This window comes from Toxotes jaculatrix, chromosome 14, assembly GCF_017976425.1.
Source record: "Toxotes jaculatrix isolate fToxJac2 chromosome 14, fToxJac2.pri, whole genome shotgun sequence".
Taxonomy (NCBI): Eukaryota; Metazoa; Chordata; class Actinopteri; family Toxotidae; genus Toxotes; species Toxotes jaculatrix.
Window position 1 is genome coordinate 19862150 of NC_054407.1, and position 15204 is coordinate 19877353.

Sequence of the window (15204 nt, forward strand, 5' to 3'; positions counted from 1 at the left end):
GTCCACTTTAAGAGCTCATAAGAGTTATGTGTCCAAACAGCTTCAAGGGCTAAAAACAAGCTAAAATTAGCCAAATACCAAAATGCAGCTCAGCTCACAGCTGGATTCAATAAATATGCCTATATGTATTTGTGTGGAACTCTTATCTTAAAAGGGTGATGGCTGGTTGGAAAAGGAGTCTCCCCAGTGACTGCTTTTATGACTGGAAACCCTTTGCCTACCCACTCATTAAGATGTCAGAAGGAATATACCTGTTGCAATAAAAAGTTACCCAACAGACATTCGCTTAGTCACTAAACTGTGAGCAATGGCCTTTAACTCCAGCACAAACTCTCACTCCTGCTGGAGTGTCGGGGCAGTCCGCAGCAGATCAGTGAAAAAAAAACCCTCAGCCTCAGTGTTCAACCTTTAACAACAAATTTATCTTAAAGCCACCATGTGAAGTTTTTGACTATTAGTAGTGCTAAGCAGCAGTCCCTGTTTTGTTTATATCTCTTGCGTGCAGTGGAGAGCACGCACAGTGAAATACACTTTCCTGCTGCTGTTTTCACGTTACTGCACTGACTGGTTCTAATGCATCCAAAAATGCAGCAAAGCAACAGGAAAGGAGGCAGATTGTTAGCTACATGGATGTAAACACAGCAGGTGTTGAAATGCTTTGAAAACTGGATTGCAAATGTTTTATGAGAAAGGAAATGCGCTAAACTTATTTGTTAGACCTCAAGGGCACACACGGTGCGAATTGTGGTGAGAAGCAGTGAACACAAGTAAATGCCACTGTTTCTTTAACTCATTCACAGGCCTGTATATACACTGAAGAGTCAAAATTTGGTTCCTGGGACTGCCGAGCAACAGAGGATTCTGTACTAAAAAGTCTTACTTGAGGAAATATCCACTTGATCTGGCTAACTGAGACTGCTGAACCCTCATATTAGATTTGGCTGAAGTGCAGATTGGATTTTTGCAGGGAACGTTGCTATAAGCAGAGGAATGTGCTTCTCAACCGTGATGTGAAACACCTTTGTGATCCAAGCAGAGTCGTGTTTCTGGCCACCAGCAAATCTAAGTCTATTCCTGAGAGACTATATCTGAGTCTTTAACTTGCTAGGTGTTTGACAAACTTGGCCTGATAGTTGCTAACTGTCACCAGCTGGTTGGTACCGCTTTACTTTGCTGTGACTTTTGTGTGATTGTAGTGTGCAGTGGGTTTGTCAGAGGTCTTTTGTTGAAAATGGCAGACTGCAACTGTACAAAGCTGAACAGCTAGATTGACAATAGACACCAAAACAATAATGGATGTAAAGAATATTGATAAATCTGAACTTTATGGAACACTCAGTGTTACTGAGCTACACATGTGGGGATTTAACAGATTTTGTGATTTACTGTTCACCTCCTCAGACTTAGCCTAATTCCCAGACCCCATCTCTCTCTAAAGATTGATCTTCCTCTGCACACACAAGAATGTTTGTGAGAATCTTCTCATTCGAGACAACTGCTATTGTGCAAATGTCAGACTGTAACTGAATTCCCTAAATAAAAGTTTTTATGCGGAGCATCAAAGATGACACTGAGATTTATACTTGACCACAACAAACAAGAGTAATGAGGAACATTCATGGCTTGTGAAAACAGCAACTCCCAAACTGCTCTAAATCCAATAAGGTTCACGAGTTCAAGCATCTTTAGTGCACAAGCCATGTGCCTTCATCTGCCAAGTCCTCAGCTTTCTCTTTGTGCTCTTTTTGCCTTTTTTTTTTTTTTTTACTGTAATTCCTCGTCTTCCCTCATCTGTTGCAGTCTCTCTTCAGTCGCTTTTTGACTTTCTCTTTCTTAATTGTCATTCTGGTTTAAAACTGAAGACCCACAGTCAGTAGTTCCTAAGTAAACTGCATTGTTTGACAGTCTTAATTTGTTTCACCAAGTATGATAACAGGACATGACTTAGTGATAGGTTTTGTCTGTGCCTAGCGGTTTGTCAACCTCCCCATTCAGTGTCAGCCAGTCCCTCTCTGCTATCAGTTTTTACTGCTGACGGCTGGAAACAGGGCTCAGGGAGACTTTGGCTCATGAAATACGAGATGCTTGGGGCATGTTTAGATTATAACAGACCTCTCCACTTAACTCACCATAACACCGCTGTTCACCGCTGAGGGGAAAGGCATTCATCACCATAGACTTGACAAGAAACATGAAAATAGGATGGCCTCTGTTCATCTCTGTCACTCCTCTGGCACAGTTGGAGGTTGAGCCCTGTGATATCTGATCTTTGCGTTTGTAACCATACAAACCTACCTCTGGACCAGAATTTCCAACTTTTATCCAGCAGTTTTGCTCTGGTTATATGGCGTATTCAGTAAATGCTTTTTGATATACTCTCAATGCTCAGCTTACCATTTCAGCTCATGTGTACAGTGTTGTTTTGGTTATTTTTAGCTGTGCTACCTTTGCGGATCTAGGGGTGGCTAGGTCAGTCAAAAACTTTGGTCCTGACTGAAATATGTTTACAACTGTAGTTTGGATAGCCATGAAATTTGGCACAGATGGTTCCTTTGGTGATGCCCTCGGTTTTCACCTAGTGCCACCATGAAGTTGATGAGGTGAAATATCTCAGTTTTTTCTAAATTTGTTCAGTTTGGTTACCTTTGGAACTAATGTCATTCCCCTCGGCCTTAGCTGTAGTTTGTGTTTAGTGTTACACCTGCCAAAAATCAACATACTTACATTCTCAAATTATGTCTCATATATTAGACAAATAGACAAATAGGTATGATTTACACAGTGGTATGTGCCAATACTGCTGTGTCCTCTGGTGTTGTGTCAGCTGCTTCTTTTCTTCTCTGTGCAGTGTGTCAGTGTGTAGTGCAGTAAGTGATGACTTTGCAATGTACAACCAGGTGCCCTTACAACAGTTGAAAGTGAAAGCACACCTTCCCATGTCCTAACAATCTCCCACTAAGTGAGGCTGTCTGGGTACCACATGCACCTATAATAAGCATGCCCAGACAAACATACATTCCACTCAGTGGTTATGCGGTCTGCAGTGTCTAGTATGCATCCCTCTGCACCCCCACCCAGCCACACACTGCCTTCTAGCTGGATACTTCACAGTAACGAAGAGCTCTTGAGGTTAGGTTCTACTTGTGATCTAGTAGAGGACGTATGAGTTCAGAAGAGCTGGTTGTAACTTTGTTCTTACCGCAGCTTTTTTTCGGCATATTGATGAAGGGAACCATCATTCAACCAGAGCGAACTGGGTTCAAGAGATCCCTCTCACCCAGGTGAAGCACCCGCTGAATTTTAACCTGCCCAGGGTTGCTGACTGCTATGTTGAGGAACAAAGTGAAAAAAAGGATTTTTCCTCTGTCATCAAGAGCGTCATATGGAAATGGAGCTGAACATTTAGCTAGCTGAAGTTTCCTGGACACTTTCCTGGACACTGTGATTTCATATGCATCACAAAACACAACAGATTTGCAGACATACAGAAAAATGGTCCGTCAGCACTTCTAATGAAGCCCTGGAACAGCAGTTGCAGTGTAACACTGCCTGAATGTCTGTGTAAAAGTAAAACTACAGAGAAGTGTGCTAGTCTGTTTCAGGAAAGCAGCAAGAAGAATTTTATTCTGAAACTTGAAAGCACTCAGATTAAAAGCTGCCTCCAATAGAAAAACAAAGCCGCAGGGCAACATTTTCAAGACATTTTTGTTTTTATAGCTGCTTTGGGCAGAACCGTGCATAGAGTAGAGACTTATTATAGAATAATTATACAATGTCATCTTGGTACACATTGGCAGTAAATGCATCAGTTGTAATCATATGCTTCCAACTACAAAGAGGGCAGCTCTTAAGTCAAACCCTCCTGAAAATTGTAGACTGTCCCAGAAACAAGAATCTATAAGGAGCTGTTGGACGTCTGTTAGTGCATTTTGTCGGCTGTCTGAGTCTTGTTTGAAAGAAAAACTTCAAGACTTTAGTTTTGGTTGTTCAGTTTTCCTCTCTGCCAGCACAGGAGGGCTCGTCAAATTAAACCAAACATTTTGGGCCACAGTCCCAGGAAGCAACATGAACAAGAGACTCTGACATTTTCTGCCAAACAACTGACAAGAAAAAGCCAACCAACTACCAGAGAGCCAATATGCACAGAGAAGCTGCTTTCAAGAAAGTTTTTCTACTGCTGAGCAAGCATATGGCCATCTCACTGCGTGATAGATAAATAATGCAAACAATACAGACAGTCCTGTATCAGTCACAGAGCTCATTCAATTGGACTTAACATTTTAAAGAGTGACTGTTTCTGCTTATGTTTGGTTTTTGACTATGATTGAAGATCAAAATCAAACATTTTTTTTAATACTAGTGGCCAATTTTCATCCCATTGAAACTGAATATTTGTCTTGATCACAAGTTAATACCCATGCACTCGTATCGCAGCATCACTCGGTCAGTTGTTTCTCCACTTTGGTCCACAGTGAAATATCTCAAAAGATTTCCATTAAATTTTTTGCTGATATTTATGTTCCCCAGTGGACGAAGCCTAATGACTTTGGTGATTCCCTGACTATCCTTCTAGCTTCATTGTTGGTTTTTCAGTTTATCCACTTCTTTAGTTTATGACCAAATGCCTGCAAAACTAATGGCATTCCCATCAGCCTTAGCTGCATTTTAGCACTGTCACTGTGAACTTAGCAAGCAGACATGAGCAGTTAGCTCAAAGCACGGCTGTGTGTATTTAAATATATAATTCCTCAGTAAATGGCCCTGAGTAAATAAATGTTTAAAAATTGTGTTGCCCTGATAAATCAGACCACTCGTCTTGTACCCTGTGGAGTCTAAAACAACTAATCAAACCCACACTCACAGGCACTAACAGCATTTGGCCTTATTTCGAAAGGAAGTCCAGTCTTGTAGCCGGTGATCTGCAGTTTTTATTCTTAATCCCTATTACAGTATACATGATCCAAATTATTATTATTTAATCAGCCACAACTGCACAGTGCTGTGCTAAATCTTTACTTCAACACACTGAATATCAGCTAAGCCTGTGGTTCTAATTTTTGTGATGAATTCTTGTGATAAAACACTGTAAACACTGACAAGTTTTCCAAAATGTTTTGGTTTGTGCAACAGTGGCTACCATTGCGCTGTTAAATCCTTCTTTCATCAGTAGACATGGAAACCCAAATCAAGGGGAGGACTCTATAGCTACCACCTGTGCTTCCATTCTTTGTTCCAGTCATCTTTAACCATTAATTATTTTCAGGCCTCAGGAGTCCTGCTGTCCAAAAGAAAAAAAAAAAACTCTAAGGGCTCCTTGAGGAAACTCCTGGAGTCTGGAAAACATTTCCTTTTGGCCACTGAAGCTTTTATATTAGCCATCAGCCCATGTACGGGCAATTGAGGCTTTCTTTTCACATTCTGAGGCTTTCAGGAAAGTTCTAAAATAACAGCTCCACCCCACCACTTAATCTGCATTTAGTGTGTTGCATTTATATTAGTGCCTCTCCTCCTGTGTCTCCTGCTCCGTGCCTGTACTTAAGCTTATTTCATTTTGGGAAAGTTGTGAAAAAATGTGTAGTTTCCTTTATTTACTGTGTTATTTTCCTCCAAATCTTTTTTTTTCTTAACTTTATTAAGAGGAGTGTTTAGGAGTGCTTCTAGGATTGTAGGTTTCTAGTATTCGTCTGGGATACTGCACTGTGTCCTGTAATTACGTTGCCCTGGGATGTAGTGATGCTACTCCGCTTGATGCTGTTCCAAAGCACAGGGGGCGGGTCCCGAGACAACTTTCTCGACTGGTGATTTGATGAACGGAGGATTTTCCAGTGTCAGTATCTTACTGTCGGTTCAGGTTCAGTATTGCGGCGTTTGTCCAGCCTCCTGACTGTGCGCAACTCTCAGGGAACGGAGTGGTGTGCGCTTTTTTTCATGAAAGCCCTTCACCATCAGTCTGAGAGCTGGGCTTAAGGGGGAGCGGATCTGAAGGGCCCAGTCTGGCTGTGAGAGGCATCTTTATACTTTCACACATGGCGCTGTAGTATAAGCACATTTTTTTTGTGGATTGTGGAAGGGACCGAATTTTATTAAAAGTCGCCCGTTTTCTGTACAGCTGCGGGCGCTCACCATGGAGATGCAAAGGTGGACCACCAGGTGGAAAACGAAAAGGTGGCTATGGGATTCAACGATAACCGCATTGGTCACGTTAATTTTAATTCTACAAGCTGCCAATGTCAAAGCAGGTAAGAGGCTGCGTATTGCTGCACACCTCAGTCACCGTGCCAACTCCAGGGCATCCCGGACAGCTTGAGAGCCTCCTGTTGGCTGGCAAACAGCCCATAGGTGGTAATAAGCTTAGGTGGTAGCCAGCAACTGGCTGTCAACTTTTAGTCCAGTGAATGCCAATAGTTGCCAATTAAACTCACCTTAACTCAGCCAGAACACCTTTTCTGATGCTGTTAAGTCCTCATCCGTCCTATCCAACATCCCTTTTCTGTTTTTAAAACGTTCGAGACAATTGTGACGATGGGTGACGGTCGTCGTCTTTTCAAGTTTAATGTGGATTGACACCAAATCGAGCCTATAAGCTATCATATGATTACACCCGCAACCAAGTTGCTAATAACTTTTAAAGGAATCTTCTGTCCCCACAGTTGTGTGTCAATGCTGTTGGCTTTGAAGTTGGTAATTTAAAACTCGTTACTCGTTTAAAACTTGTAACTATATATTTTTAGCTGTAATGTGTCCAAATTCATGATGTATTGATTGTGATATAGGGTTTATTTTTGGCCAAACCGAGGGAGATGCGACTGTCTCTTAGATTCCTCTGAGTATCTAAGTAGGTAAAATCTGCCTTCCAGGTGTGGTCAGCAAGGAGACGACAGACAGTGTTGATTTCTGTTTGACACAAATACTGCGGTGGTCCGCGTAAAAAGTGTGCGTAAACATGATCCGTGACTAATAATGGCACTCACTGATGGTCAGAATGCTTGTGTTATTTACACTTTGAAGCATAATTGGAGAGGCTGAGATTATCACCGTAAAACCTCCTTTGTGTGTTTGCATTCAACTTCATCACTTGGCAGCACTGATGGAAATCGTTAAGGTTTTACGCATAACTTTTACGCACGACCACTGGTGATCTAACTAGAAACTCAGATATATTAAATTAAGTTTTTCCAAAACAACAGTGGAGTAAGAGCTTAGTAATGCAATCAAATTTACAAATGGCATAAAACTGGCGCAAAATTTGGTTTCTTATTTTGTCTGAAAAGCTGTGGGTTGTCAAACTGATCCAATCTGACAGTTGTCAACAAAGTTTACAGTAGACAGTGTAACTGAAAAAAATATAGGTTTTGTGTATAAAAGACTGTGGAATTCTGGTAGTGAAATTCATATTCTGGCCTGAAGGATCACCATCTTTCCACATTATCTGGGCTCTCACTAAGTCCAAGAAGGGGCGTTGATGGAAAAAAGAAAAAAAAAATCTGGAGTATTTTCACTGCTTTAAAACACATATGTGGGTCACATTAACTACTTCTTTTATAGTTCCTTTGTCTGTGAAGTCATAGAGACACCCATACTGTACTCTGACTTTATCCAGGATAAATCTATGTGTGAAAAAGTTGTGTGTCTATTTGGATGCGTGCTACTTTTTCATATGTGTTGTTTTGACATCAGATCCATTATTATGCAGTCTTTTGAATACTTGCCTTCTTGTATCACAGCCATAATAGTGACAGAACTGAAGTTATTCAAAAAGTTTGTTTTTTTATGGCTTAATGAAAATTTTAATCAGAGGCTAATACAGAAAAGTTGGTCGTCAGACTAATGTATTGCATCCTGTCTAGACATTTCCTATCTTAAGTCCCACTCCATCTCAAACATCTGCTTTGTTTTTAAGTCCTATGATACATAAAGAAATCATTCAGCAGAGGTTAAATTGTATAGAGCTCCCCCAAAAATGAAAAGATCATTAAAGCAAATACCACAGTGGCATAACTTGCCCATTGCCCATCTCTCTTCACTCTGACTGATATTTAAACTAACCATAATTGCATGATGTGCTAGCAAACATTTACAGGCTTTCCAATGTACTTTAATTGCTGCCTATGCTGCCAGCTCTCAGTAGATGGCAGTGACACGAAAAAGACCGACAAGACATCCCAAGATGCTGCTGCACAACCACAGAGCCACAGAGACATTAAGTCAGAATGTCACAGATTTAAAAGTTAATCACAAGTCTAAACTTAAACATCAAACTGTATGGCTCTGATGAGTTATGAGATGGGCATTGCTGAAACTTTAGCCTATATGGCTGAAAATGGTATTTTAATGTGCAAGGGTCTGCTGGTGAAATTGCTTTAATGATTTTAACAGAGGTTTTCTCGTGTCCCTACATGCTTCACTGCCTCAGGGGAAATCACTCTCCTTTGTCATGTTCGTAGCTTGTTAACATGGCAGATAGTATATCACAAGTCCCCGACAGCAGTCAGGCAGATGTGTCATTAAAAATCAGAGAGACTAACAAATTACCCCCCAGACAAGACTGTGGAGAGTCTGAAACAGTCTTGGTACCTTTCGCACGAGAGAACTGTCTCCTCTCTCTTGTGGTTTTCTTCCTTATCATTAGAATATGGTTTATTTCTTCTTAAGGTTGGGAGTCTTTTTAAGGATGTGTTGAGGGTATAGTATACTTGCTCAAACTCCTATGAGACTGAAAAGCTTTTAAAAGCTCTGCCTACTCATTTGGGGTCTTTAATGGTTTTGGGATATTGCCTGTTTTTCAGGGCTTCTGTGAAGCTATGGTTGGAGGGAGAGAGGCTGAAGAGTCGGGGGTGTGGGTGGGAGGGTGTGTGTTAGGGGTTGGGGGGGGGGGGGGTCGGTCCAGGCCAATTCAGCACATCTGGAATATATGAGGCCTTGAGGTATGCAGTAATGCAGAAAGGCATTCTGAAACTCACAAAGAGACCTTTAGTCCAAGCTTTCTGTTTTTTTTTCAAGAACCAGTAGCTCTGTACTTGGGACAATATTCAGAAGAGCCACAGACTATTTTCCTTTTTATGAGGCATTTGGTGCGAGGTTTAAAACTTGGCGTTTGGTACCTCACATTTGTATTTTATTCTGTCTGTGTTTGAGTCAGTAGTCAGTATTGTAGTATTGTTAAATTGCTCTTGCCTCAGTGTCAGTCATAAAGCCTTTTTTACTTCATCTCTCCTTCAGTTGATAAAAGTTACTGTGGGATTGAATTTAAGAGAAATCAAAAGAAAAGACATTCTGCTTTGCTTGATTGCCCAGCCATATAGCTTGCTTGATGCTTACACTCTCAACAGTTTAAATTCATGAACTGTGGCATCAGATGATCTGGACCCATATCAGCATAAATGACTCCTTTCCATCACTTGAAGAGCAGATCTGCACGACTTTTAAAATTCAAGACAAAACCCTTGAGTTTGATTCACCACTCAAGCTGTTACTTTTCTGGTCACAGGAGAGGTAGCTACAGGGATGGGGCCTTCTGAGTTTAGTTCCATGTATGTTTTAGTTAGGGGTGTACGGGGAGTGGTGCCAGTGCCATAATGGGTTCAGCATGTGGACTGGTAACTCCACCCACCAGACCCCCTCCTGGTCACTAAAAGCGAACAGGAACCGCACAATCAGCACTTCATGGCTTCAGGTGCCACATGACTTACAAAAATGGAAAATGCAAACAATTGTATAGTTTTATGATAAATTTAGCTTTTACTTCAGATTTATGTTGAAATGTTTAGAGAAGAGCAACTACAGAGAAGTATGGTGAGAGCATAGACTAACACAGTTTAGGGTCTACACTTTTTGAGGAAAAAGGTTTATAATACTCCATTGCTTAACATTATATTTATTGAAGTACTATTCTCACCACTCTGTGCTATTTCAGTTAATCTGTGTCTCTTGACCGAAGTTTCTTTCTGGTTCATGAAGTTTTAATGGAGTATTATAAGGCTGATTGGGAGATTTCCTGCAATCTGGACTTCAAGAAAAGCTTCTGTCTGATCCCTTTGAATAATTTTCCCATAATGTTTTCTTGCCGGTATCAAACACATGAATCCAGATTTTTTTCCATTAGGGGAGATTTCACATTAAGCCTGATCTCTGCCATTCCTTAAAGGCCTTATCATCCCAGTGGGATTTTAAGATGACTATTCAGACATTGTTTATCATTGCCGTGCCTTTGAAGAGGACACATCCTGCCTCTTGACTCACTGAAAAGTCAAATGAGTAATGTGATGTCTGGACACGGCTGTGCTGGTTGCTGTGGTTTTTGTAACTGTTAAACAAGTAGATTTTACTACTTTGGGTTGCACTGAGTTTGGTTTGGAGTGGAAATTTAACTGTTAGTCATTGTATTTTCTGCATTGGACCTTTGTTCCTCTGTTGGTTTTTAACATTCTCTCTTTAGTTGAATACTTTCTGGCCAGTTTGTAGATCAAGTTTTTCATCTGGTCAATACATACTGCTGTATTAATGTGCAGTCTTTGTTTTTACTTCAGCAGGACAGAGATGTTATTACATGAATATCATTAAATTACAAAGCTGTGTATGTTACAACAATAATGGTCAGAATGTGTTTGATATATCACTTTTTTGAGTAAATGCCATTAAATTATTAGTAATTAAAACACCATATTTAATTTAGAGACCCCTAGCCAACATGGCCATGAAGTGATTAATCATAGTTTTATTCATGACCACTTATATAAAGCAAGAATGTTTAACTTTTAAAAGAGGACATAGCACATTCTTCCTCTCACAAATGAATTCCTCAACAATAATTTGAACTCTTGAAATACCTAAAAGCTGCCTATAAACATTACAGCCAGGCTGACAGATATCAATTGATAGTAGCTTATTGCAGATATATTGGTGTGTGTGCACGTTGGCCGACAAGTGACAAGAAACTAGGTTTGAGGTATTATAGAAAGAGTCTATCACTTACACAGTTTATGTAATTAAAAAAGAATCACTATTTGATGAATAATTATCGGCTTTAAAACCAAATATTGGTATCAGACTCAAAAAATTTAGTTTTCACTGTTTTCATATATATATAGGCCTATATATATTTGGACAAGTAATAATTTAAGAGCCACGCTGTTGCAGTCATAGAGCAAAAGCCAGAATTAAATGATTTGTTCAAACCTACACTTTTCTCAAGAGCAATTCTGTAGGTACATTTGCTATTCAACCCACCACAGCACCCATAATGATCTTGAATTAATGGCCCACTCCTAAGCAAATGCAGCCTCAGGCAGACATGCATTAAATCTTAAATGACGTTGTGCTGTACGTCAACACTCCTGTTTATATACTAGCCTTAAAACATACCCTATTAGGCTTTTTAAACTGCCTATAATCACACTGTAATTGATGATGTGCCTTGGGGAATGGGAGAGATAGAGGTTTAGAGCCAAAACGGTTACAGTAAAGGGTAAAAGTCTTAGGAACGAAGGCAGATTTAGACAATTGCAGGATAGAAACAAAATGTGAAACACTGTTTATTACTGCAGTAGTTTCACCCCTGAGTTCCAGGTCCATTGATAGAAAAGAGCCTAGTAGTGTTAAGAAGCTTGTAAAACTGCCCCCCTCTGTGTTCTCCTTATTCCAAAGACTCAGTGATCAGCAGCAATGAGTTTTATCATCCCATAGATGCTGTGGCTTTTGGCTGTGGGGGTAACAGTGGAGGTGAGGAGGGGGCCAATTATGTCTGCTCAATGGTTCCTAACATTTTTACTGCTCCTCTGCCAAGGTGGCTCATAAATGAACAACTGGTTGAACTGACAGATTTGGCCAACAGTCCCTGAACAGGCAAAAGGGGGGAATGGGCGTAAATGTTGACTTTTCATCAAAATGCCAGTTCCTATTAGATTTTCTGCTAACTGTTGAAATATGTTTGCAGTGTATTGTAAAATTCAGCAACCTGCTTTTATAACATGTATACTCATAATACATTGTTATAAAAAGCAGTTTCTTATAGTCTCATAGATCATCCTAATTTTGTTGCATTTATTTAAATGTGAATGCTGCATGTATTTATTATTTTATTTGGCTTTCTATTAAATTAGTTTAATTTTATGTTGTAGCAACATATGCAGAGTATGCCTTTAGAAGTCAGTTTAATGTTCATTTTCTCTGTACATGATGCACTCATCCTGAGTTTCCAGCAGTGTGAATTTACTTCTACATTTAAGAGTTGACTGTAGACTTTAAACATCTGATTTGTGCTTAGAGAACTAATTTTTCCAGATTATGCTACTGCACTTGAATGCAGCATCATAGAAGACAATTCAATGTACTCTTACAAAAAATATGAAAAACAAAACCTTTAAAAAAAAAACTCTCTTCAGGTGGGAGCAAAGCTCTTTGAGTTCACCACCCAAGTAGAGTCTGTGTATGGGAAACACTTGACTCAGCACTTAGAAGCTTTGGACAAATGCAATTCCCAAATAGCTTATGGCTGTGCAAACGTAATGTAATTTTGCTGCCCAAGTATGATTGGGTAATTTAATCAATTCTTTGTTTTGCCTCCTCAGCTGAACCAGTGGATGTACTGAAGGTGCTAGACTTCCAGAGCTCTCCTGAAGGAGTACGGAAAACAACAGGCTTCTGCGCAGTCCGGAGAGGATCCAAACCCGACATAGCTTACAGAGTGGGAAAACAGGCTCAGATCAGCGCTCCAACCAAACAGCTCTTCCCAGGTAACTCCTCACTTTCCACAGATTACCAGCCTTTACACCGAAGCTGAGGCAGGACGCTCCGGGCAGCAAAGAGTGGATCTCACAAGTTCAGTTAGTTTAGTTTATTAGTTGAGGTGTGGGTAAACTGCATACTGTTTATGTTTACCATCTCATCTGGGTTTGTTATGCTTTATTCCAAAAAACACCAAAGACGTGAAAAGAGGCTAAAATTGTAAGGTTGGTTAGTGTAGCATTTCCTTAAGGTCACTTACCTACTGCTGTTCAGGAGATTTAGGAGATTTTATTGCCTCTGACATTTCCTGGAAGGGGAGAAGTTCAAATAAACACTTTTATCAGACATCTGAATTCTATTTTATGAAGTTAAAGGATCTGGGAGATGGGGATTTTGATATGTTTTGTGGGGTAATGGGTATATTTTTGCATAAAACCTTGCCCAAGCAGCCAGTCTACAGCCATGCTTGCAGCTCTGTCAGAGTGTACTGAGGCATAGCGGTACCTCAAGCTAAATGCTAATGTTGGAATGCTAACATGCTCACAGTGACAGGTATATTGTTTACTTTTGTTTTACTGCCTAATGAAAAACTTAAATGAAACCCTTCACTACAAGCACCTGTCTTCTAAAATGCAGTGCAGATGTGTAGAAGTCATTTTCTAGAAGACGCCATGTCTGCAGTGGTTTTTCAGTAGGCTTCAAGAGCCCATAGGGGATGAAAGTCACTCAGCACATGGCGTATGAAATGTCACATAAACATATGACTCAAATAAAAAGAGCAACACCAGATTTTTGTTACTTGATATTTTGGGGAAACCCACAATTTATTAGAGCAAATCAGTGAGAGGAATATTTCTTTTGATGTTTTGCGGAGTGATATTGTCAATAAAATGTCTTTCCTCAAGTTTGATTGCTGGCAGCCTCAAATATGGTGTACTTGGCTGAGGTAGTGAAATCTAATAGGCTTTTCATATTGAATGCGCATTGCCTGACTCAAAGTCTGAAGCCTGGCTGTTGTGAGAAATAAAGCTATATTTCTTTTATTAGGAAGGAGTCCAGTCAGAGAAACAAAAAAGCTATTTAACTGTGCAACCACTCGGTTTGCTACTCTCTTACACTCTTTGCTATGCTCATTGCTACTCATCAGCTAATCCAATATTATATAGTGAACCTCTGTCATTACTGATAGCTGTGGAAAACAAGTGAAGCATTGACAGATGTACATTTTTTGTTTGTCAATTTGCATTTTTACAAGTTGCTTTTTTCCAGCTTAATTATGAAACATGCTGTATTTAAGCATGAATATAATGCGTAATAAACTGTTCACATCCATTGGATACCTGTCAGTTCCTTGTTAGTGGGGCAAAGTGTAGAAAGAGTCCCCAGTTGCTTGCTTACTCAATGCTGACTTGGCAAGAAAGTGTATAGAAATTTATTAGGAACTAACTAACTTTAAGTGCTGTTAAATGAATTGTCCCAGTCTGTGCAGAATGTGTTAGTATTTTTGAATCTGGCTAGATGTCAAATAACAAAAAGAAAGTGCAAAGTAGTTTAAGGAATTAGAAAGTAGGTCTCTGTGATTTTTGGCCCAAACTCCAGCACACCTTACACTTTTAGTAACGGAAATTTGAAGAATATAATTAAGCTTGAGGGGTGAGGCGTTGGAGGTGCCAGGGAAGCAAATTGTCAGAATGTCCTCTGAATAATTGGACTTTTATTTGATCAGGTTTACTTATTTTTTCACTGAACCGAGCTATTATGGTTTTAAAAATATGACATTTGTTTGAGTTGTTGTATTTACAGCCCTTGTAAAAATTAATATGGCTACATCACCACTGTTCAGTCCTTTCAGGGCATGCCAAGGTCTCTCTCCGCTTCCTTAATAAACACTGCTCCAGGTCTTGTTGTCTAGACGTTTGGGTTTAATGTGAGGAGAGAAAGTTAGTGAACTAATAAACTTGCCATTATTCAATTCAGTCATTACAATACAACTGCCCCTGTAATGACATCAGTAGAAGACTGATGTGTTAAAGACCGAGCATAAGGTGAAATGGAGTCATTCATGCATGAACATACAGTCCTTTACATTAGAAATGGCTACCAAACATCAAATCTAACTTGTGTGTAAGTAATGTAGCTTGTGTGAGTGCTAAATATGAACGCGCCACCAGTAGTCAATTAGCCTTAGCACAAAGACTGGAAACAAGGGAAAATTGCTTGCATGACTATGTCCAAAGGTAAGAAAATATGTCTACCAGCATGCCTAAACCTGTACAAAACCTGACGTGTTAAAACAACACATTGTAGTTTAATGGTGGGCTATATGCCAGACTAAGCTAACTAGCTGCTGGCAGTAGCTTCATATTTACCAAGCGGTATTGATCTTCTCACCAAAGTCTCAGAGAGAATGTGCATTTTTCCCCAAAAAACTCTGCCTTTAACTTAAAGGAGGAGGATGGGTAATAAACTTTCTCAGCAATG

General features: G+C 39.9%; 1 protein-coding gene across 5 annotated transcripts in view; it reads left to right on the top strand.

Moving 5' to 3' along the window:
• Positions 1 to 5857: 5857 nt before the first annotated feature.
• Positions 5858 to 15204, top strand: part of LOC121193145 (collagen alpha-1(XI) chain-like) — an 80680-nt gene continuing 71333 nt past the window's right edge. For 4 of the 5 annotated variants that reach the window (XM_041055305.1, XM_041055308.1, XM_041055309.1 and 1 more), the window contains exons 1-2: positions 5858 to 6239; positions 12567 to 12731. In XM_041055305.1, the coding sequence (XP_040911239.1) occupies positions 6125 to 6239; positions 12567 to 12731 (280 nt within the window). In that variant the 5' untranslated portion in view covers positions 5858 to 6124. The remainder of the gene's footprint in view (positions 6240 to 12566; positions 12732 to 15204) is intronic. The other variant, XM_041055307.1, reaches the window with a different exon arrangement.